The sequence below is a fragment of the Poeciliopsis prolifica genome, unplaced genomic scaffold (genome assembly GCF_027474105.1).
Source record: "Poeciliopsis prolifica strain line A6 unplaced genomic scaffold, Auburn_PproV2 SCAFFOLD005, whole genome shotgun sequence".
Taxonomy (NCBI): domain Eukaryota; kingdom Metazoa; phylum Chordata; class Actinopteri; order Cyprinodontiformes; family Poeciliidae; genus Poeciliopsis; species Poeciliopsis prolifica.
The window spans coordinates 920221-943893 of NW_026562380.1; the positions used below are offsets into that span (position 1 = coordinate 920221).

General features: G+C 36.8%; 2 protein-coding genes across 2 annotated transcripts in view; one reads left to right on the top strand and one right to left on the bottom strand.

The window, feature by feature from the left end:
- Nucleotides 1-13705, top strand: part of LOC129359609 (serine/threonine-protein kinase 32C-like) — an 83966-nt gene extending 70261 nt beyond the window's left edge. Inside the window, exons 10-12 of the mRNA XM_055029357.1 lie at nucleotides 754-882; nucleotides 4787-4854; nucleotides 5937-13705. Coding sequence (XP_054885332.1) covers nucleotides 754-882; nucleotides 4787-4854; nucleotides 5937-6132 — 393 coding nt within the window. The 3' untranslated portion in view covers nucleotides 6133-13705. The remainder of the gene's footprint in view (nucleotides 1-753; nucleotides 883-4786; nucleotides 4855-5936) is intronic.
- Nucleotides 13706-14904: 1199 nt separating this feature from the next.
- On the bottom strand, nucleotides 14905-22784 carry LOC129359613 (placenta-specific protein 9-like). Its single transcript, XM_055029361.1, has 4 exons — nucleotides 22686-22784; nucleotides 21416-21501; nucleotides 16075-16166; nucleotides 14905-15820 (listed from the first exon to the last, which is right to left on the bottom strand). Exons 2-4 carry the CDS (start codon nucleotides 21477-21479, stop codon nucleotides 15671-15673), a joined length of 306 nt encoding a protein of 101 aa, XP_054885336.1. The 5' UTR covers nucleotides 21480-21501; nucleotides 22686-22784; the 3' UTR covers nucleotides 14905-15670.
- Between the last annotated feature and the right edge of the window lie 889 nt (nucleotides 22785-23673).

Here is a 23673-nt window from a genome sequence, read left to right on the forward strand (position 1 = left end):
CGGGTTCGGCTTGCTAGGTGAAAGGCAGTGCCTGCCGATTTGTGACTTTACATTTGAAGGCTTTTGGAACAACTTTTCTCCCCCAGACACTAAAAAACATTAATTTATTGCTAAAAAAAAAAGTTTTGTTGTTTTTTTTTTTAAACAAAAGAAAAAAGTTTTAAAAGCAGCAGGGAAAATACACTGAAAAAACACAAAAATCTTACCCAGAACCTTTGTCCAGTTTCTCATGCAAATATATCTTAGTTCACTTAAAGTACAACAACACAAACATAAAAGTAACTTCTCATCACTGGCAGGTTATTTCACTTATAACATGAGAAAAATGACTCAAAATTAAGGAATTATTCATTTAAAACAAACTTCTATATCTTGCTGAAAAGTTACCTGTAAGTTGGCTTTGTTTTATTTCAAGTGCACTGAGATGTTGTCACAAGAAACTGGACCAAAATTACTTGCTGAGATTTTGTGCTTTTGCAGTGTATTAGCAAAAGTGTAAAAATGTTGATAATGTGTCATTTGCACAAAGAATTTTTCTGCGGTGTATGTAAGTTAGCTTGAAATATGTTAATCCCACGTCTTAAATTTTGCCAGGAAAATTTGAGTCACATGCAAACTTTTGCATCAGCTAGCTGCTATTAAGGCTTTGCTAGATGGCTAACTGGCTTTTTTTTTTTTTGGTAATTGCCTTCTGCCGCCTGCAGCTCCTCCTGGTGTCTCTCTAATGATGTGGCGTTCGTCTCCCTCCCACAGAAAGGTCGGCTCCACTGCGACCCCACCTTTGAGCTGGAGGAGATGATCCTGGAGTCGCGACCCCTCCACAAGAAGAAGAAGAGGCTGGCGAAGAACCGCTCTCGAGACAACAGCAAGGATTCGCAGTCTGTGAGTCAGTCAGTCAGTCCTGCACACACAAAACCGTAGAAAACGACGGCAATGAAATATCACAGACAAGTCTTTGCAAATTTTAACTCAGACATTTCTGATGAGAATTTAAAATTATAAAAGTTGTGAGCGAATGGCTTGTTTCTACTCCAGATATTTTCACTTATGTGTTGCCAAAGCCTGGTAACTGAGAAAAAGAGATCACATTAAAAACTAATATGGCTGAAATGGAGCTAATTTTGTACAATCTAATTATAAAGTCCAATTTGAATAAGGTCCAGCAATATACTTTTAATGTTCTTTTTATCCAAATTACAAAACAATCAGATCCTTTGAAAATATTAATGTTTTTCATGCATCACTGCAGTCTGGTGTCTCTATTTACTCCTGTTTTTATTTAAAACATGTTTCAACTGCATTCAGAAAATAAGAGAGAAAGCAACAAGGAAACAAATTTACTGTTAGCAACACATTTTCTAGAATAGAGAGTAGAACTATATATTTAATTAGAGATGCACCGATCTGATATTAATATCAGTATCGGTCCGGATATTGATAAAAGTTTAAGTATCGGTGACAATACGTCCGATTCATAACGCCAGATCAATTTGGTTCAATTCTATACTTTGAAAGTTTGCTTCAGTTTATTTTTTATAAGTTTTCTACCTATTGTTTTTGTCAGTTCCCGTTACTCTATTAGTTATTTTACACTCCTAATTAAAGTTGTTTTTACATGTTTGACCAAATTTGTGAAATAAATCAAAGCAGTTTTTATCTACTTTCTGCCAGATCAGTTAGTCCCTCCAGTTTCTTGCAAATGTTTGCGGAAATTCACGCAAAATTACCAAATTCCTGCACTTTTTTTTTGCGCTAAAGCATAATTATGAGTTTATTGCAGATTTTTGGGGGTTAAGTTATGCTACCTTTTTTACTTGTACCAAACAGCTGTAATTTATGTCAAATTATATCCAAATGATGAGGAATAATTTGCCGTCATTGCAAATGTTTGTAAATTAATCCCACAAACATTTGATTTTTATTGCAAATAATCACAAAACCTTGGAGGGACTGATCAGTGTTGTCACTGTGATTTAATTTTAAGAATTTAATAATGTTTTAAAAGTTTGCTTAGGGGTTTCATCAACACATCCAGGCACAACCGGCCCTTTAAGAGCGGCCATGATCTTGATTTGACCCAAAATGAAAATGAGCTTGACAGCGCTGGTCTGGTCTTTCATTAGTGGATGTTTGTAATGGTTTTTACCTCAAGAATAACTGCAGCTCGTTCTGTTATGTAGGAGGATTTGGGAGCTGCGAGGGTGAAGACAGGATTCAAGATGTTCCTGCATCTGTTGTCATTCCTTCTCATCTTAAAACAAATCCTACATTCTTAGCCTCTTGATGTCTTTTTACATTAGGAAACACTTTTTGTTGTTAAAACTGATCAGATTTTGTGTTTTGTTGCATATTTTGTTTGCCTAATTTCTCATTTTTAAATAACGTTTGTATGTAGGGGATCAATAAGTGCTGCAGGAGTCGTGCTGAAATGAATAGTATCCTCCAAGAGTCTGTGCTTGTCTGGGATAATAATAATGCAGCTCAGGTCTCCTGTAAGGCTCTTCCTGTCAAAACTGCATATTTTTAGTTTGGCGGAGAGCCAAGCTCCATTTTTTCCCCTCAGCTGATATGAATTGCTTCTATTCTCCGCTGTGCAAACAAAATTAATAAAAGAGCGCTCCAGTAGAGAGCATGAAGAGATACTTATTGTTGAAGTGCATAACCTGCTGACACCGTGCAGCTTTCTGCACGACTGACCCGCTTTTATTCTGGATTATACGTCCAATTTCAAAAGCAGCTTCGGTTCACTTTCACATCAGATGTCTTTACGAAACAGATAGATCCGCTTTGGTTCCGATTCACATCAAATCAATCTGATTATTGTCAGTAAAGAGGCACACTGTAAAAAAATATATTTTTATATTTGACAGTAATAAACAGTAAAATTATTAAAAACTGTTGATTTGATGCAAGATTGCCGTAGATAAATTAATTGGTGAAAACAACAATTTGTACATTATATATTTGTACACTAGTTTTATGGGGATTTTTTATGCTTATTTTAGAAAAAAAATCATTTTTTTTAATAAGATAAAATATTTTCTTTTTTAGTAAAACATTACTGTACGAGACAGATAATCTGTGAAAATAATCTGCATCTTCCCAGTGTAAAGCAAAACTTGTAATTTACAGTGAGTACAGTAAAAAGTATGGTAAAATATTGGCATAAATATGGTAAAATGTAAATTCATACTGTAAAATTCTGGCTGTATTTTTTTACCGTATTTGGTAAAATTCTGGCAAACGCAGCACCTGGTATTTCACCGTAAATTAGTGACTTTTTTTTTTACAGTGCAGTGCTAACTAAAAATAACCAATCAGAGCCAATAGGAGGGCCTTAATGATGTCAATCACTCTCCAAGTGGAACTGCTCATTCCCTTCTACCCAACTTGCTCTTGGCTTCGTTGCAGTTAGCGTAGCCAGTCATGAATGCTAAAGCTAGTTAGCATAGCCACCACTAACTGGAGATAAAGGGTTTTTCTGTAACAGTAAGTTGTTTCTCCTCCATTAGCACATGCAGCAGCAAGTACATGAACTTGATTGGCAGCTCTCAGACCGTCCTCCTGGCTCTGATTGGCTGTTTTTGGTAAATTATTTCAGACAGCATTAGTCGCTTCTGGAGGAGATTAATAATTTCGCAGATTATCGCATTTTTGCATCTTATTTCTCATAGCAAACTGTCACAACATGGAGACAGTTCCATATGTAAATATTTTTTATGAAAGTTACACTCATTATATCTTATTTATATACATTATTTGAACAGTTTCAGCTTATTTACTGGCCTGAATATGTTGTTCTTTCAGCAAATAACCATATTTAGAGTCTGTATAAATAAATAAATCAGATTTGACTCAATGCTCTTTTGTTTAACTGGCAAACTATAAATTAGAATAAATAAATACATTTTCATTCTGCTTAATTATTCTCCATAATGAACCTTATTATGATATTTAATTAAGCATTCTCAGGTGTTAACTTTTGTGTGCACGTTTCTCGTTTTCAGTTTAATTGCCCCATTAACCGTGAGCCAGAACTGTTTGAATCCGAATCCATTGTTGGACTGTTTTCTAAAAGATTAATCAGTTAATTGAAAAATTTTTCAGTTTATTATGCAACAATGGGAATAGCCGGCGCTGATGGCATTTACTCCTCTAACATTTAGCGATCATTATAAGATTATTGCTGTAAGATGTTCTCCTAATTAAAAGGATTACACTGGAATATTAAGTTCCAGATGGATAACAGTGACAAATCTCCACCGGAGCCTGAATTCAGGAGGATCTGTGGGTTTATTCTCTGCAACATGTTCATCCTACTGTAATGTTCTTCTAACCACAGACCAGAGGTTTCCTCTCTGTATCAAAAAACAAGCCTGTTCTCATCAAACAGCCCACATGACTGTGTTATTACCATCAGGGTGTGGTGGTTCACTTGTTATCAGGGCTGATCAGCATGTACAACAACAGCCTTATGGGAGTAGTTGTGTGTGTGTGCGCACTCATGCTGCATTATTACTAAGATTATTAAATTATGAAGCCTTTCCGTGCCGTTGTCATGGCCCCGGGTGCTTTTGGAAATATGAGGTTCTATTTTTGTCCCAAGCCAAACATCCAATCTGAGGACGGCTCTCCAACAATTCACGAGTCGTCCTAAAAGCAACCGAAACGCTGCGACATTAAGGGGAGCCGACCGATTCAGGCTTTTCTGAAACAACGGGGAAAGGTTAGCCAGCGTTGATTCATGAAGTTGAAGACTTTGTGTGCTCTGTGTGTTCGCCTGCAGGAGAACGACTACCTACAGGAGTGCCTTGAAGTGGTGCAGCAAGAGTTCATGATCTTCAACCGCGAGAAGTAAGAGGAAGGAAACACAGCTGGAAGTCAAAAACAGACATACAAAAAACTAAAAAAAAATGTTTTAAACAAATGCCATTTTTTTAAACTGTTATTTCTGAAAAGTTGAAAAGTTTTGACTTTTTTTTCAAGCAAATTCTCAAATTTTCAAACTCAGAAATTTCCTTGTTTCTAGAAAATTTGAGATTTTTAGTTAGCAGCATATGCTGCAGTAAATTTCAGTAGAAAAACATTTTTCCCACAAACTTTCAACTTTTTCAAGTTTCGTTCCTAAAATTTCTTCATTTTTTTTTCTTGCAAATTTTCAGATTTTCAGACTCAAAATTTCTGAGATTTTTTGCCAGCAGTCATTGCTAGAAAAAAGGAAGAGTAAACTTTTACCTAAAAACGTTTCTAGGAAAAATAAGATGATTGTAACAATTTTAGGAAAATATTCAAGTTTTTTTCTAAGACTTCTGAAATTAATCAACTATTTTCTGAGTTTTTTCTAGCAAATTTTCAACTTTTCAAAGTCAGAAACTTCCTTGTTTTTTTTCCAAAAATCTGAGATGAATCATTTGCTCTTCCTCTTTTTCTCTCTACTAAAAGCCGTAATGCGCCACAGTAGAATCTCGTGAACAATTTTTTTGACACGCTCCTATCTGCCAGCCAGCTTTGATTTAAAACTGTGCTGCAAAGCTTTCCTGCAGAAAATGCAGTTAATTATGAGTAAAAGTGGCATAAATTATTGTAAGGTATTCCTCTTTGCATGGTGCAGGGAAGGATATTGGTTCTGTGCTGCACTCAATTATTGCCTCATTTATTATTGACCAAGTCCTGCCACCGCAGTCCTGCTGAACTCCATCCCTGTGCAAGTGTCTTATTATATCCTATTGCTCTAATTAATGACAATCTACTGATATTTATAATGAATCTTGAATTATGCGCAGCAGTGAAGAGCCCTACACGGTCTAATTCAGTCAAGTCCTGTAATTACACTCCACTCTCATTACTGTGGTTTTGTTTTTTTGCTGCCACATGCAGCAGAGTGATTAGCTCCAGCAGAAACACTGATACCAGTTATTCCTTTTTCTACCTGTGAGGTTGAAAAGGCGCCAAGAGGAGGGCGGGGCCGACGACGCCGGCGCTGACCGGGACGACGAGGCGGAAACTGGGGTCGCCGAAGACAACGCGCAGGATCCGGACCCGGAGCCGGAGCCGGATCCGGATCCGGAGCCGGAGTCCTCCTCCAAACTGAGCATGTGCGGCTCTGTGTGCTCGTCCCCTGGCAGCTGCTAGCCCACACAGCGACGGATCTGTCTGTGCCGTGCCAATAGATCCCCCCTTCACCTCTCTCCTGTCGCCGAGGAAACGCACATGGATGAGAGGGCTGGGGGGCGAAATGACCCAAAATAGCTGCCCCGGTGTTCCGTCTCTTTTACTTTCTGTAGCATCTTTCTGGTAAGGCATGAATGAAGCAGATCCCCAGAGACTCTGTGCTCATAGAGTAAGCTCTAACTTCTATGCAATGTAACATTATAGCATGAAAAACAATGTCTTCACTCACTGGGAGGTGTTGATCGTAAACATGGTGACATCCTGAGCAACAGCGGCCCACAGCTGAAAGCTGCAGTATGTAATTTTATTTCAAATTAATCTGTTTTTGATATATTTGTTGAAACTGTCACCAGGTTGTAATATGAGAGATAATCTGTGAAAAAATTCATCTCCTCCACCTCTTCTTCGAGCTACTAATGGTGTCTGAAAAAAGGCACAAAAGCAACCAATCAGAGCCAGGAGGCGGGTCTTAACGCTGTGAATCAAGCTCATGTACTCGCTGCTAAATGTAAGACTGGTGGAGAAGCAACTTACCTTTACAGAAAAATCATTTATCAACTTTCACCAGTAGCTAAGCTAACTAGCCTGAGGATTCACTACAGTCTCTGCTAGCTGCAGTGCCACACACACGATTGTGATTGACAGCGCTAAGACCCGCCTCCTGCCTCTGATTGGTTGTTTCTAGTTTGCACCAGGGTTATGATAGTTTTTGGTTGAATTTTATTTTGTTTTGACCTTTTGTTTGTCCAACTGGGTTAGTCGTAAATAGTATTTAGAGTGTGTTTGCTATTTATTAGCTAAATATTAGTTTGAGCTTAATTTTTATTAGTTGTAAATTTTTGTCATTATCTGGTTAATTCAAAAAGATAAAAGTAATATATTGTGATTATGTTGACATTGATTATGCAGTGAATGTTTAACAGAAGATACAATTTTCAAGAAAATATACAAAATTATTAACTATTGTTATCATCATTTTGCAAAAATAACGTAATCTGCGGACAGCTGAAAAAGTTTGAAATTTTAATAAATAGGTTTATTAAGAAGAAAACAATATACAGTTTCAGTGTGTTTACATTAGCTTTACAAATGCTAGTTTGTTTAATTTTTCCTCATTAATTACCGTTTTTATTTATTTTAGTTAACGAAAAATGTTTTCTCAGTTTCAGTTTGTTATTTTGTTGCTATTATAATTTTGGTTAGCACTGGGAGAAAGCAGATTTTTCACAGATTAGCTGTGTCATAGTATACTGTCATGGCATGGTGATGGTTTCCACAAATATGTTAAAACAGAAGTTGGGTTGCTCGGTTTGGTCAAGGCTCCTCTGGTTCTTCTCTCCGTGCCAAATCCGATCGGGACGACTCAGAAGCCACCCGGTTTGTCGTCGTCTGTGTTTCCGCTTTGCTCTTCCCTCTCGGCCTCTCGTACCATCATGGTGGGGAGAGAGAGAGAGAACGCCTCCTTTTATTTTACTATTCAACAGCCTGACATGGGGGCGAATGTTTTCCAGCTCCCTTGCCTTAGAATAAATAACCTCAGATTGGAGGAAATTGCCTTAAAGCCCTTCACAGGTTGATGGAAGGACTACAAGATTATTGCTGATACTTTTCCATCTTGGCATTGTGTTAAAAAGCATCTAAAGAAACAAAATGGCTGCTGATTTTTCTGAAAATATACAGCAGCAATTTGGCTGTATTTAGTTTTCCACATACAACTCTTAATTTTTGGCCCTTTTTTAGGATTTGAGATGAGATTAAAATATAACAGTGGGGCCCGGTAAAGATAATACAAATTATGTCCTGATCCCTAAAATTAAAAGTGGGTGTTCTCTCTTTTTTTTACCACGATTATGTGTTTTTTGCAAAAACACAAAATCTTACCAAGCATTTTTTTTGTCTAGTTTTTTGTGAAAATATCTTGGGTTTGTGTTATTCCACGTGAACTAACTTTCAGTAAGATTTAGGAGCTTGTTTTAAATAAATTATTAATATTTATATTGATGAAAAAGTACTAGTTCAACTAGCAGATTGCTTCAGTAGCTTTGTGTACCTTGACCATATTAATTTGACACTGAAAAATACATTTGCTAAATGAAACACATCATTTTCGGAAAGAAAAACAAACTAAAACAGATTTTTAATAAAACATCTTGGTGCTAAAATGAAGTTTTCCAGCCATATCAAAATTGGTTTATTTTGCAAAAGTGGAATGTAAACATGTTTTTTCTGGTACAAACCATGAAGAAGAAGTTTTTTTATAACTCATTGCATTAACAAACTAATTTACATGTCATTTTAATTGAGTTTCTTATTTAACAGAAACATTAAATTGTGAAATTATTGTTTTTTGTGAGATTAGTGGAATATTGGCAACGTTTTGCAGACATTCATAATGTAAATGCAGTATGACAAGAAACTTATAACCTGTGTTATCAGTGAAATAATCTGGCAGAGGAACTAGAGCTGGGTTGTTAGGTGACGGTGCAAGTAGAACTTGCACTTTTTCATCAACATTAAGTTATAATTTCCTTAAAATAAGGTCTTAAATTTTCCTGAAAAATTACTTGTCAGATAGTTGTGTCTTATTCGAAATGCACTTAGATATTTGAACTATAAACTAGACCAAAACTATGAGAATATTTGGTGTTTTTGCAGTGCTAAGTTGCACTGGCTAAGGCTAAGGTGTTTGATTTCCAGTTGCAGGAGCTTCCTGAATCACAGTTTCCAGTAAGTGTTGGTTGGTTTCATGTTCTTAAACCTGTTTAAAGTTGTGCCTGTCTATGATAATCAGTATCTGTTAACCTTGTTGCACCCACAGATGCATTATAAGATATAAATCTGGTTTTTCCTCTCTAAGTGTGAACCAAGTTTGTTTGAAGCCTTTTTTTAAGATATTAAGGTAACTTAATTCATGGGAAATCAGTACTAATGACTGGAAAAAGGCCAGAATAAGCTCTAAGGATAGATTACAGCATTGTCAGCCTTTAAGAATCTATTTCAAAGCTGCTTTACTAGACATCATCCTGTTAAGTGCTCAGTTAGGACAAAGATCATCTCCCCATAGGGCTCAGTTTGGGGCCTAAACGTGTAGCTGTTGGTTCTTCAGACTGCATAGATGAGCTCTCACAGCGATGCTCGCTCATTTAAGGTGGTCGTGTAGCAAAGGACTACCTTAAATTACCCCCCTGGGCCTGATAATGAATAAAAAGCAGTGTAAATAGCATGACGTGTAGGTAATTAAACTCTCCACAGTTTTATGTGGGACTGCTAACTCTACGTGTAAACTGAGGGAAGAGCTGAGTGAAGCCCCGCCCCCTCCTGGCGCTTCCCTCCGCTCTTCCCTCCAAGTGTGCAGGCACAACTTGTAGGCAAAATATGCCAAAGCTTTTCTACCATTTGCATAACCATTTCTAAGAAACTTTAAATGTCTGAATGTATGTTGTATTTTCTTTTTTGTAGAACCCGAGGTTTGCTGTTTGATAGTGCAGATTGTCATTGTTTGTTGGACAGTGATGTGGTTATTTCAGGTGGAGTGGTGTCTTGAATTTCTGGTGAAACAACTTGCAATCTTTGGTGTTTTAGGAATAGAAAAGGAGATTGATGCCATTTTTATGTCTGTGTGGAAAACTCTTACAATCTTACCAAGTTTTTTGTTTAGTTATAGTGGAAACATCTTAGCACACTTGAAATTAGATAAAACCAACTTACAAATAATTTTTCAGCAACTCTAAATGATTGTTTGGAGTCAATAGTTTCTTGAAATTCTTGAAAAATACTAATTCCATTGGCAGATTATTTTACTTATAACATGGTAAAAATGTCTTGTTTTAAGTGAAATAATTTCGCAATAGAACTGGTAATTCCTTAATTATTAAGTCAATAATTAAGGAATTATTGACTTAAAACAAGTTCTCATATCTTACTGAAAGGTTACTTACTAACTTGTAAGTTAGTTTTGTTTTTTAAGATATTTCCACTATAAATTTGACCAAAATACTTATCAAAATGTTGTTTTTTTAAATGTATACCCTAACTTTTAATCCTGCAGATGTTATTGATTAAATCAGTCGTCCTGATCAACATGATTTAGTTAACATGTCCCTTTAAACTGAGGTAAAATTGACCACAAAATTATTCATACAAAAAGTTTATTTCTAATAGAAAATAAGATGGATATCTCAGAAAATTATAATACAAAGTAACAGGAACGTCAATTGAAAATAAAACTAAAACTTCAAGATGTATAACTAATTTTGGGCTTCACCATTGTAACTGGCAAATAATGCTAACAGTCATTAGCATAGGAGCTAGCATATTTTCCCAAATTACTTCCAGAACACAGTTCATTTGGGTTTGGCTTTTTTTCCAGATTCTGATTTTGACTTCAGAGGAATCTGAAACCCAAGTTCTGGTCCGAACCCAGCGGTTCGGATGTTTTTCCTTTCACAGGATGTCTGCGCATCCTTAAAAATCTTAAATTCGTGTATCTAAAATAAAAGCTTTAAAATATTTTGATCTTCAGTACAATAATCACAGGTCTTAAATTGTGTTTTGTGACTCAGTGGGGTTGAGTATACCGCTAACTAGCTGCTAATACTGTACCCCCTTGCTAGCTAGCTAGCTTTATTGCGACAATGATTGGCAAATTTATCTACGGTTGATGGGATGACATTTTGTCTTCGCCACTTCTAATGCTACGTACATTATAAAGATTAAAGGAAAGATAGTTAATTTCTTCAAGTCACGTAAGAATCTGGCTGTAGCTGCATTTCCATTGACCATATAATTAAAAAAATTGGAATTATGAAAATAAATTAGCTTAAAGGAAACACATCAGAGTCTACAATCTCATGTTTTTTGATTAAACATTTTTGCGCTGTGTTTTCTCTGTATTAAAATTAGTTTATTTCACAAAACTACAATGGAAAGACTTTTTTCACATCTCAACTGGATGGCAATAAAACACTTAACAAGATGTTTTTTAATAGGAACAAAGTTATTCACATGTCATTTTAATTGTGCTTCTTATTTAATGGAAACGTAGTAATTGCAAATTTGTGTCTATTTCTCGCTAGTGGAATAATGACAAAGTTTTGCAAACATTTGTAGTGGAAATGCAATCAGTATCTCATAGTCAGTCTCACAAAAAGTAGCATTTATTCCTCAGTAGTTTGACACACATTTCTTTTGTACATTTCTGGTGTTAAATTTGATCCATAATGTTTTTTTAAAAGTCTTACATTTAAATTGGTGAAACCCTGTTTCATCCTTTTCATCACGCTGCCTTTTAGATTTGGACCCTCAATATCTCCAGCTGTGGAGTCGATGCACAGACATGAGACTGGTGTGAATCTTCTCAAATCATCCCCAGAATGAGGCAAATATCTCCCAAAATCTGTAATTACTCCCTTATGCCACATGACAACTAGATTTAGGAGCTTTGTTGAAAGGATATAAAAAGGCATCCGTAAAGTCTGCCTGACCTGACTAGTCGTTTTGAACCCTGTTTTTATTTATGTTTTTGCTGTGTATGGTTTAGTTTTTGCATGTATCTTTACAACATAAGCCTGATTTAGCCAAAGCCTGGAGCTTGAGCCTGACCGACTGATCTTATGCATGCAGTGGCTTTTCCTCAGACCTCGCCGCTCACCTCATTACTGACTGAGTGCAGCTGGATTGTGAGGCGTTGAGTTTTGTGAACACAGCGTTGTATAAAAACGATATAATCCCGGTGTTACGTGGACAGCATGTTACCTTAGGAGTACCTCTCGGCATCCTCTTGGTGGCCTTCGTTTTTGTTGTTCAGGGATGCAGCTTAGGCTGGGCGATGACTCGATTTTATCCAATTTTTTGTTTTTGAATATTACATTTTTGAAAAATCTGAAATGTCTTTTTCTCTAAAGTTCAGAGTGATATCAGCACGCCCAAGGCGGCCATCTTGTTTGGCAAACAAGATGAATTCAGTTCATCTCTACAACAATTTAGAAAAAGTTACAAGAATAAAGTCAAAACAATACGAGAATATTACATAAGCATATAATATATGTGAGTTGTAATATTAGGAAAATGACATAGTAAATTTGAGAACACAAAAATGACAAAATGTTAATTATACAAGCTTTTTTCCTCATTAAAATGACTTTTTCCTCAGAATTTATTATTCAGTAAAAATGCATCTTTTTTTGCTCATATTATAATTTTATTCTTGTATATAGAAATTCTCCTAGCTTGTCCCCAGCACTCTATTGTACCACATACGAAAGGAATAATTAAAATTAAAGCCACATTTGAAAAACGTTTCTGTCATTTGTAAACCTTAGTGTTCATTTTTTGTACCTAAAATTAAGGCCTTAAAATTACTTAAAATTTATTAAAATACATGTAAGTTGGTCTTAAATACATTGATTGCAGGTCTTTAATTTTGTCTGGACTGGACTATTTAATTTTGTATTTTCTAAGTACTGTTTTTTTTTTTCTTTCTGGGCTTTTATGTTAACCAAAAGTTTGAGTAAGGCACAGACATCTTTACTGCGACACAAAGCAGTTGAGGCTACTGCTAGCTAGCTGCCAATATACCCTTGCCAGCTAGATACCTAGCTTTGCTGCGTCCATCATGGCGGTCGGCTGGACGATGTTTGTCGTCATCTCTTACTCACTTCTGTGGCCAACCTGTAAGATGTTTTTTGCTTTAAACTATTTAAAAAGCAGTAAATTCAAGTAAAATTCTGACGACATCTCATAGTCAGCTTCCTCAGTATTTTCTGTTTTTACTAATTTGTACATAAAATATGTAGTTTTTGTTCTACATTTCTGTTTAAATTTCATTCCTAATGATCATATAAAGTCTTAAATTTGAATACACCCTGTTGTAGTTTCTTGTTTTAGTTAAGAAAAAATAGAATCTGGTATGTAATAAATCTGACATTTTCCTTTTAAGCCAAATCGCCCAGGCATAGATGCATGTGAGCGACACGATGTCCGCCGTTGTGTGCGTGCGTGATTATCTGTTTTATTTATGCAGCAATGAAATGACTATCTAGAATTACTCCCTTATCTATATGAGGAATTTGCTGCATTTTTTTTTATAGTGATTTATGAAAAGGTTCTCAGACTTTGTCACATCAGATTCAACATATTCCTGAGGTGTCAATGTAATCATCTGTTAATCATTTGTAAATGAACTTATTCTGATATTTGCGTGCCATTTCTAACTGGTCGTGTGTTTCTTTGTTCATGTTCTGGCTGCCGTTTAGCAGCAAGTCTCTTAACTCAAACATTTTTCCGTGATGTTGTGGGGACATCCTGGCCTGTGCTTCGTCTTTGCCCTGTGGATTCAGTCCGACACTCAGTGGAAGACCCAAACCTCTCATCCCCTCACGTGACGTTCTCGTACTTCAGGATTTCTTCTGTCAATTGGGTGGAAAAAAGAAAACAAACTCTTGTTCATGTACCAACTAAAAAAACTGCTCTATTCAAAAACATGATGCTGCTTTGATTGCTTTGATAAAGAAATAAATCTTCCAATGATTCAGTGTCTGTGTGTTACTTTTTATGGATTTATTGGGAGCGAGTGAGACCTTTCCTCTCTAAATAGCAGTGTACACACACGCTTTGCCAAAACCGACTGCAGGGAGAAAAATCTAGGACTGCTAGCAGACTTGTGGGGGGAAAAATGAGGCTGTCTCAGGATTACAGGGTAAATAATGCAGAGAATGTTGCTTATCTTCTGCAAAACAGTCCTTTCTCCAAAGATGCTCAGTCAGACAGTGGATATAATCTTTCTACCTTTATTGTGACATATTGGTTAGGAAAAGCGCAGATTAAAAAATAACCTGGTTGCATAATGAGTGTGCGCGCCATTAAGCTAATGCTAATTTTTTATTCAACTCCACCTGCTGTCAGCTAATCTGATAAACCTGAAATAAACTTCAGCTGTTCCAGAAGAATTTAATTTGTTCGGCTAAAATCACAGTTTGCAGAGAGATTAACAAAATGCATCAGTCAAATTTATATGCCATCATATGGTGAAGACAGTCAGTTATAATGAAAGAAAGTATGGAAGAAGAAGAATTTTAGACAAATTCTCAAAGATTTATGAAAAGACAAGGCATAACTGCAACTTACATGTAACCAAATTTAAATTTGTTTAATTTGAGAAATTAATTAACTTAATATTTTACCTGGATACACTTAACATTATTACTTCACAAATTAAATAAAAGTTGAAAAGTTGAATGAGGTTTGGGGGCCATTTGTCAAAACTATAACATTTACATCAAAATCTACTTGTAAAAATTGTCAGATTTTTCCATTTTGTTTCCATTTAACAAAAAAAAAGTTTTGGATATGTGATTCAATTCTTACAAAAAAAAATCTGATAATTTGCTTCAGTAAAGTAGTTCCTGCTTATTTTATTGTTGAGTTGGTAAAAGCAAAAAATAAATTTAAATATAATAAAAATATATTAATTCAAGGTTCTGTACACCTTGGCAATTGGCTTGTTGCAGTTTTCTAAGTTGCATCTAAAACATAAGGTCTGTTTTAGTTCTACATTAAAGGGGATTTTTGTTTTTTAAAAAAGGATTGATTTAAGTTTATAGGTTACAAAAATGTTTTTCACTCCCTTGCTGCCCATGTTGTTTCCCAATTGATCATTATGAGGAAACACAGATGTTTTCCTACTGAGACATTTCACACCAATTTGACTCATAACCACAAAAATACAAAAACAAAGAAATGAACCAGCATTTTAATGAACAGCTGCATCTACACTGCAAAAACTAAATTGTTTTTTTTTTGTTTCTGAACTTCGATCAATCAGGTTTATTTCTGTAACACATTTCATGAACATGTTCAAAGAACAAACAAACATCCTGTGGTCAACAGTTGTGTAAAACAGTCATTACATTTTGCCAAATGCTGTCATCAAATTCATCCATACACATCGTATATGTTGATTAATATTAAATTTGTTGTGATTCAGAAGCAGCTCAAATGGATTTTACATTGAAAGGAACTCAGTGTTTCAGCTGTTTCGCAGTTTTATGGAAGTTCTAGATTAAAGGTGCATAAAAGCTGAATGCTGCTTCTCTGTGTTTGTGGTGCAAGAGTTCTTGAAATCAGACAAAGCTCATTTATTTTCTTTTCAGAAAGATGTATTTGTTTGTTTTAGGTCAATAAATCTTGAAAATAGATTTCAAAATGTATTCGCAGATTTTTTTTCAGTTATAACGGCATTTTTCCTACTTTAAGTGAACAAAATCTGTCACTGGACCTAGTACTTTTTTATTTATGTTGAATTAAAACAATCAATAATATTTTGTTTTGTGATATCAAGTGCACTAAGATATTTGCACCAGTAGCTAGACAAAAACTCTTGGTAAGATTTTGTGTTTTTGCAGACCTAAAACAGTATTCTTTCTCTCTCGTTTAAACATAAAGGCTCGAAACTTTTGCGCAGAACTGTCTATGTGAAGACTTTGTGGGGTTTATTCTCCATTCACGACTGGCGCCTTTGGCCTGGATCCTCCAGGATGTCCACAACTGTCTTTCCATGTGTGTCCAGCAGAGGGCGCCACTGCGGCGCTTCGATGGCCTCCATTAGAGCAGCCAGCTCCCCCTCCAACTTCATCACTGTGTTCTCCACCCTCTGCAGGAAACAAAGGCATATCTTATGAGTGTGGCTGACAATGAATAATACATTGTTATGTTCTACTATAGATAATTGAAACGTCACCCATGAATAATTCAAACAGACCTAAAACAGGAAGAGCTTTGTGATTTGTCTGTTTTCACATAAAGAAGGTTGTGAGTCAGCTTTCTAGATAGACTGAAAACTGGTGTAACCAAGAAAATATGTGGGATTCCACTACTGTTGGCTAAAGGTATTTTAGGGTGTAGCACCTTCTCCACCACGTCCAGCCGGTTGTGGAGGTTGGTGTGTTCCTGACAGACGCTTGACTGCGCCGCCCGAGGTCGCCGGTCGGACTCCGGTCCTGCAAACCAAACGGAAACATTCCTGAGACGTTAACAAAGAACTGCAATTAAAAGAAAACCCGCAACTGGTGTGGAGTCACTGTGGATTTTTGTGGGGTCAACATTAATGCGAGATGAGCGGTTGCTTAAGTCCCCCAGACCACCAGGGGGCGCCCAAGACCACCAACCTACATATTAAAACATAAATGCATACTGAAAATTATATTGAATAATACAAACTAAATAATATTACACAAAAGAATTTATTACTTTTATACACAAATAATGGTTATTTCTTCTTGTTGGGGGAATTTACTTTTAAATTTGTTTACATTTTAAACAGTTAAATAATGACACACTTAAACTTACTACAAAAACACAACATCTTACAGTAGTTTTGTTTCTAGTGCAAATATCTCAGTATGCTTAAAGTAAGACAAAACTAACTTGCCAGTAACTTTTCCACAAGGCATAGAAGCTTTATGTCGGGTCAATAATTCCTTAATATTTATGAAAAAGTTCTAGTTCCAATGGCAGATTATTTGACGTATAAAGTATAGAAAGGTCTGTCGAGGGAACAAATTTTTTTTTTTTAATCAATGTTAAGGAATTAAAGTCGGTGCTGGATCCTGCATGTCAGGGTTCTGCTCAGGCCTTCTAACGAGCCACCATTGGTTCCAGGTCCGTTAAACCTCTGATCTAAACCAAGCTCCTCACGACGCCCAGAACTCGGCCCACTCCGCCATGACGGAGGCCAAAACAACCCATATTTAAAAACATCTGTAACCTGATGTCACTTTTAATTTAGCTGATTTTACTTTAAAAATGGTCATAGGATGCTGCGCGGTCAGCTGCACAAACATACAAGAATAGAAACCAAACTTATTTTATTTTATCATTTTAATGAGGAAAGATACCGTGGTGTAATGGCGGATCTGCAGAAAACTCTTCTTAAAAGGGAAGAAAATTAACTTTATAAGAAAGTATGATTAGAAAATATCAAATTTTGCATTATGGAGAACAATTGGGAACCATGGAGACAAATCTGCACTGTCATATAGCCTGTCATATAGCATGTATGGAAAAAACTGGTTAGCATCTTGTTTTTTGTAAATTTTTAAACCTGCTCTGGTGAAAAAGGGTGCCTATGTCATAATGATATAAATCATGTGATGTGAATTCAGATAAAATCGGTAATTTGATCAACACGTCAGGAGGGACGGCTCGGTTTCTAAGCTAGCTGTTTCTAAAATACCGCCGACCATGAGCCCAACCAGATGTGATGCCTTCACAGACAAATTAGCTTGACTTGAGCAAGAAGAAGCCATGACTAAACTGGCAAAAACAATTTCAGTCGCTCTGTTGTGTTTTTGCAGTGCGTCCTCAAATCCTCGTCTTAAACTTTTTTCAGCCTCTGCGGTGTGAAGTGTGATCTCTCTCCTGCAGGGTGCGCAGGGCTTCCTGCATTGTTCCAGCTGTTTCCTCCTCTCTGCTCTGCTCCCAATTATCCAGTTCTATTTGAAGCCAAGATGCTGGAGGAAGTCTGCATTCATTCACAGGAAATCGCTTCTGTTTTCCAACATCTTTGACTGAAATGTGAAACTGCATGTGAACGATTTAAACATCTGATCTTCAGATTATTTCACCTTCTGCAGCAGCCGTTGCTCTCCCTGATGAGAATCTGAGGGTGTCTGACGGCGTTGTCGATACCAGGATGGGTTTTCACAGACAGGCTGCCATTTTGAGCTTCACTCAGTGTCTTGTTGACCCAGTAAAAGGCCTTTTTGTGCCGCCTAAAGCCGACTTTTTCTCAACAAATCAAGAAAATCCTGTCTGTTGAATATCATGATGCTAAAGTAATATTTCTTGTAGTCTAGGGCATAACTAAAATGCATTTTTAAAGTAAGTTAAATGTGGCTGAAACCAGATTACTTTAAAAAATAAGGATTTTTGCTGCATCACACAGATTCCGGCAACCAGATCTGTTACAACCTTTCTAAAATATAAAGTACGTCCAACTGCTTTAATGCTTTCATGCTTAATAAAAAAAGAAAACCCAAATAATGACTCTTCTTTCTTTTTTTAAAATTTATTATTCAACAGCAGTTAAAGCAGAAAGTTCTGGTTGTCATGGATAAAAACGAACTTCTTTTAGGGACAAAAAGCTGTCAGCTGATTTTTCTCCTTGGGAAAAATGCAACAGAAGTGTGACTTTAACTGTTCCAGAAGAAAAAAGCAGCTGTAAAAAAAACTCTTCACAGGCGGTGAGATTATTCTGCATCACACTTATAATAGGAGAAAATCCCATAGCTTGCCAGGATTTAGGACAAAGATTCATCTTTTGTTCCATTTTCAGCTGGTGAGGAAACCAAAACCTGTTCCCCTCCTCGCCTGTGGTGGCGCTGCAACAAGAACTACTGAAGGAAACAACATAAAAATCTCTGAAGACACAGAGCAAGACTTCCTTCTTCATGAAATGTAAATAAAGACGGAGTAGTGTCAGATTTTGGCGGAAATCTCTCTGCTAGCGATAGCAGCTTGTTTTTGATTGAATTTACCCAGAAGCCCTTTGTTCACTATTTCTATTCTGTTCTATTTTGTTTCTATTATTACGACTTTATTGTTGAAATATTTGGGCCTTATTCTCATATGTTTTTCCTCGTGGTTTTGTTGTATCTTGTAGTATTTTATTTTTTTATGTGTTCTTAGTGAAACTGAGCCAAAGTGCTGAAACTGTTCTCATTCAGATAAACCTTCCTCTGTTGGCAGCTGGATTTCTTTTGGGGTTTTTCTTTTCCTTCCTTTTTTTTTGACATTTAGATTCAGATAGATTTTCAGTTTTAAACAACAGTGATGTCATTTGTTCCATGACCTCAGACCTCCTAGTTGCTCTTTGGAGAAATGTGTTGGAAAACCTCCAGAAAGTAAACACAGTTGTTATTCTATGCAGCTGCCTTGGTTTTAGTTACACAGATCACTTCCCAAAACTCACTTCCCAAAGGAGAAGACTGCCTTTATTTCACAATAACTTCCTTTGGAAACATTTTCCAGACTCCATGATGCTGGCCGACGGGACGCCAGGTTTAATACATGCAGTTTGGAGGCTAATACACTGAAAAAACCCCAAATATATTTGGTTTATTTTCTAGTTTGGTGTCTGGAAAATTAGTCGTTTCAAAAAACTCCCACATTGCAACCCCTGCTTACCCTGTTGCTTAGCAACCCCAGCAGAGTGTCACCTGTTACCTGGCAACCAGAGCTGAGTTCCAGCACATTTGTTCAGCCGGTTTTACAGTTCATGTGCTGTAAAATGAAGTGTTAGTGGTCGATTTACCATCCTGAAACCACTTGTTGTAATATTTTTAGCTGTACAGAAGGCCCTTCGAATGCTTTTCAAAGATGTATAATTTTGCATCTGTTTGCATCTATTTTCATGAGTATAAATGTTGAATTAGGAGGTTCTGGCCAGCAGCAGGTTATGTGGATTTGAAGTGATAGGAGGCTCTAAAACAGCTCATTCTTAAAGGATGAGCTGCTTTAGATTCTTATCTAAAATGATTTTGCCCAAAAAATGTAATTAGTGCTGGAATGTCGTCTTGGTGCGATTTAGAGTTTTTGCAGTGTAAACACCAGGATGGACTCTCTGTGAGCGTGGACACACAGCAGCTGTCTGCCCTAACCTGTGCTTCACAGTGGGAGGTTTTGTTGAACTCGCTCAGGCGTGTGATAACTTGGCATCCCATGTTTCGTCTTTTCATTCAAAAGGTGACAGATTAATCATGAAAGTCGGTAAAAACAGCTGGATGTAAACATGTCTCTGCGTTATTTCCTGTGCAATTCACAAGAGGCACAGCGCTACGCTGGTTTTCCAATCAGGAAGGAGATAAATAAAATGGAGAAGAGGTTCTTAAATCCATCCAAACCACAGCTGTGCCGCCATCTGAGAGCCAGAACCGGCGCAGAGTTTCCAGCCGAGAGCTTCATGATGAATGCCTCATACCAGGACTGTGTGTACCATAAAACTGCATGTGGGCAGAAAGTGGCGCATCGAGAAGAAAGCTACATGTGGCTGAGTTGGGAAGAGTTTTCCCCTCTTCCAGCTCATGCAAGCATTTTTTTCTTTTCCTTACACAAAAACTAGTGTCAGCAGAGTGGAAAAAAAAAACACACCAAAACACTTCAGGAGTTTCCTACACTGCAAAAACACGACATTTTTACCAAGACAAACTATCTCAGAATTAGCTTTTCGGTAAGAGACAGAATCTTGTTTTAAGTCAATAATTCTTGCATATTGATGAAAAAGGCTCACCCTGCAGCAGGACAATGAACACAAATGCAACCAAATCTAAAGTGCTTCAGGTCACAGCATATTTGTTGGAACGGCCCAGTCAAAGTCCAACTGAGAAAACAAATGATTTCCGTTCAATCTGTCTAAACTTGTGAGGAATAAGCAAATATTTCAGTCAAAACTGAAGATGCGCCGCTGGATTTAAAGTAAAATGTGCACTGACTCAGCGGGGCTTAATACAAATTACACACCACACTTTTCAGATATTTATGTGAGAAATTTTTCAGATGTTTATGTGAGAAACAATGTTTTTTCTTCCAAATGACAAATCTGTGTAACTTATGATGGGCCTTTCTCACAAAACCACTATAAAAAAAACCTTAAAAGTTCATAGTGGTAAAAGAAGATTTTGTTAAAACCAAAGGTTAATGATCAGGAGCAATAAAACACTAGTGCAGGTTTGCTGCAGGCAGTTACATGTCATGCAGCAGCTGTACTTTTACAGGCTGAAACTAAACCTCCAGCAGCTGGAAGCCGTTCTGCTGCTGTCAGCATTCACGGTTTTCCTGTTTTTAACATGATGTCTGCTTGAAATTATGTTGTTTTGATTAGTTTGACTCATAATTTAGTAGGATTTATCAATAATAAGTTAAAATTATGGTTAATGAGATTAAAAAATATTTCTGTGTTAGTATTATTTGGTTGTTTAGCAGTCAGGGTAACCTGATTGTAATTTTCTTCAGGATTTGTCTTTGTTTTTGTACATTTCCATTTAATATCAGTAAGAAACAAAAGAGTTTGTTGAAGTATTTGCTACCAGTGAATCAGAAGAAGTGAAGCAACAACTGCAGCTAAATCAGAAACAGATGTGCTGGCAGAACTCGGATTCCTGTGTCTGGATTCAGAGTCAGGCTGGATCTGAATCCACAGAAATCTGCAGAGAATCTGTGTTTCCCTCTGCATGTTGCTCCCATCCCTTACCTGCTGCCGCGCAGCCAATCAGGAGAAGCAGGAGTCCAGCAGATGAGCAGGAGGGACGGGTCATGATGGGGAGGCAAACCTGGACGCTGAAGAGTGTGTGAACAAAAGTAAACAGAAGAAACAAAGAGTGGAGATTTAAAACATAAAAAAATCCAGAAGCACGAAGTAACTTCCAGTAAGCGCTCACAAATCCTTTCCTGCTCGACTCTGTTGCTCCCAGTTTGCTAATGAAAACATTAAATGCAGAACAAAAAGCCTCCGTTTGTGGGAGTCTGGGTGGGATGTTGAGGGGAGGGGACTCAGTCTAAGTTCAGCTGCAGGAAATCTGGATCATATTTATTATCCCGTTTCTGTTTTTCTTTATGATATTCATGCAAATCATCTTCACCCAAAGGAAAACATGACATGATGAGGTTTCTCTTGGTAGCTTCCAGACTGAAAAATATCTCAAACATCAGACTAAGACTTAAAACTTTCTGTATGTTGAAACACTGAGGAGTTACAGTGATTTGTCCAATAAAAAGCAAAAATAATGAGTATTTTATTCACACATTCAGAAATAAGTCCACTTATATACACATTGTGATTCACAGAAAATAAAAATGATAAAATAAAATTCCTTTACAAAAAATATTTATAGACTTCTACCATAAAATAAAAGCTTTTTTTAAAATAATTAAGTTATGATTATAAAATAATTAAAAGAAGTGAGATGATGTAAATTATGAAGAAATAATAAATTTTGAGTTTCCTGGATTATAATCACTTAATTAGCTGAATGATGATGTGTTTCCATTGATAGATTATTAGTTTGATAAAATGTAAGTCAAATAATCTGTAGTGGAAGTAGTACTTTTTCTTCACTGCTAATGAATTATTGATGTAAAAAAAGCTCCTATATCTGCATAAAAATGAGTTTTGTCTTAAGTTATTTGCACTGGAATAGACCAAAATACTTAGTAAGATTTGACGTTTTTGCAGTGCACGTCTTGGAAACACAACACTTGGAATAAATTGGTTCTGTCTTACACCAACTTGCATCAGCAGACTGCAGAGCATCAAATATTTCTCATTTCAAACCAGAACAACCTTCTAATTATTCTTGATTTAATATTTGAAATGCCTCACGGTGAAAACACACCAGGATTAAAGCTGCTTTCCTCCTTCTGGGAAAATCTGACTGCCTTTTATATATCTATAATTGCATTGATTAGTTCCTGCACCTCCCACTGAACTGACCCGTCTCGCTCTCCCCGACTCTCTGACTCACCCGCCTCCCCACACACAGTCTGATACGACTGTTGTGTCGTAAACACGGCTATCTTCGTTAAGCCAGACCGTCTTCAGCCTCCTCCTCCTCTGGCGCACTCGTCTGGCCGCTTAAGTAGCTCTACGGTTTAAGAACGGCGGCGAACAAAACCGGGGGGCAAAGGAGTGAAGGGATCAGGGGCCTTTTATGACAGGATGGGGCTGGGAGGCACGTCTGACTGCAGGGATAGAGGTCACAGACGTGTCGAGATAAGAAACGGCTAAATGTCACATCTCCAATGTCAACCTCCAACGGAGAGGAGTGACGTGAAAGAGAAAGCTCCCAGATTTCAAAATGTCTCTGATGTAATTTGTTTTTTAACTTTGTGTTTTTAAATTGTGAAAATTCAGCAAATCAAAATGTCGTTTTAGTCAAAAACTCCTTAATATTGACACAAAAAAAGCAGATTATTTCACCTGATGCCATAAATGTCTTGCTACATATGAAAAAAATGTGTATTAAGCTAACATAGCAAGAGCAAACTATATAAAATGGCTCCTGGCTGTTAAATATTGAATGAAAGTGAGGAAAATGTTTTAAAAGTTGGTGGTTTTGAGGTCAAAACCCCCTTTCAGGTGTTTCAGTGTAAAAGCACTTTAGGTTTTCTGGTCAGTTACAAAAATAAATATTTTTTTACTTGTTCCTTTCATTTTGAAAAATTTATAGCAGTAGACAGACTCTGAGTCAAAAAAGACAGGTCCAAGTATAGACCCCTGCGGTACACCGCATCATCAAACACAGCTGAGGAACTGATATGAAAGAACCAAAATGGAGATTTCATCCAGAGATCTAAGTGAGTTGTAGATTTGTCTTTCTGGTCCGTCAGCCATCTTGCGAGTGTCGGCTCAGGATCAGCCGGCAGACACAATGTAAAGAACAAAAGGTCTTCAGAGCGCACAAAAGCAGAGGATCACATGACCGTTGGCCGGTGCCACGCTGATCCGTGGTG

Coding starts and splice junctions, on each gene's coding strand:
- LOC129359613 (XM_055029361.1), bottom strand. CDS start 21,479: ATGACCCGTCCCTCCTGCTCATCTGCTGGACTCCTGCTTCTCCTGATT. Junction 16,167..21,415: donor GATTGGCTGCGCGGCAGCAG/GTAAGGGATGGG, acceptor TTTGGTTTGCAG/GACCGGAGTCCGACCGGCGA. Junction 15,821..16,074: donor GGCTGGACGTGGTGGAGAAG/GTGCTACACCCT, acceptor TGTTTCCTGCAG/AGGGTGGAGAACACAGTGAT.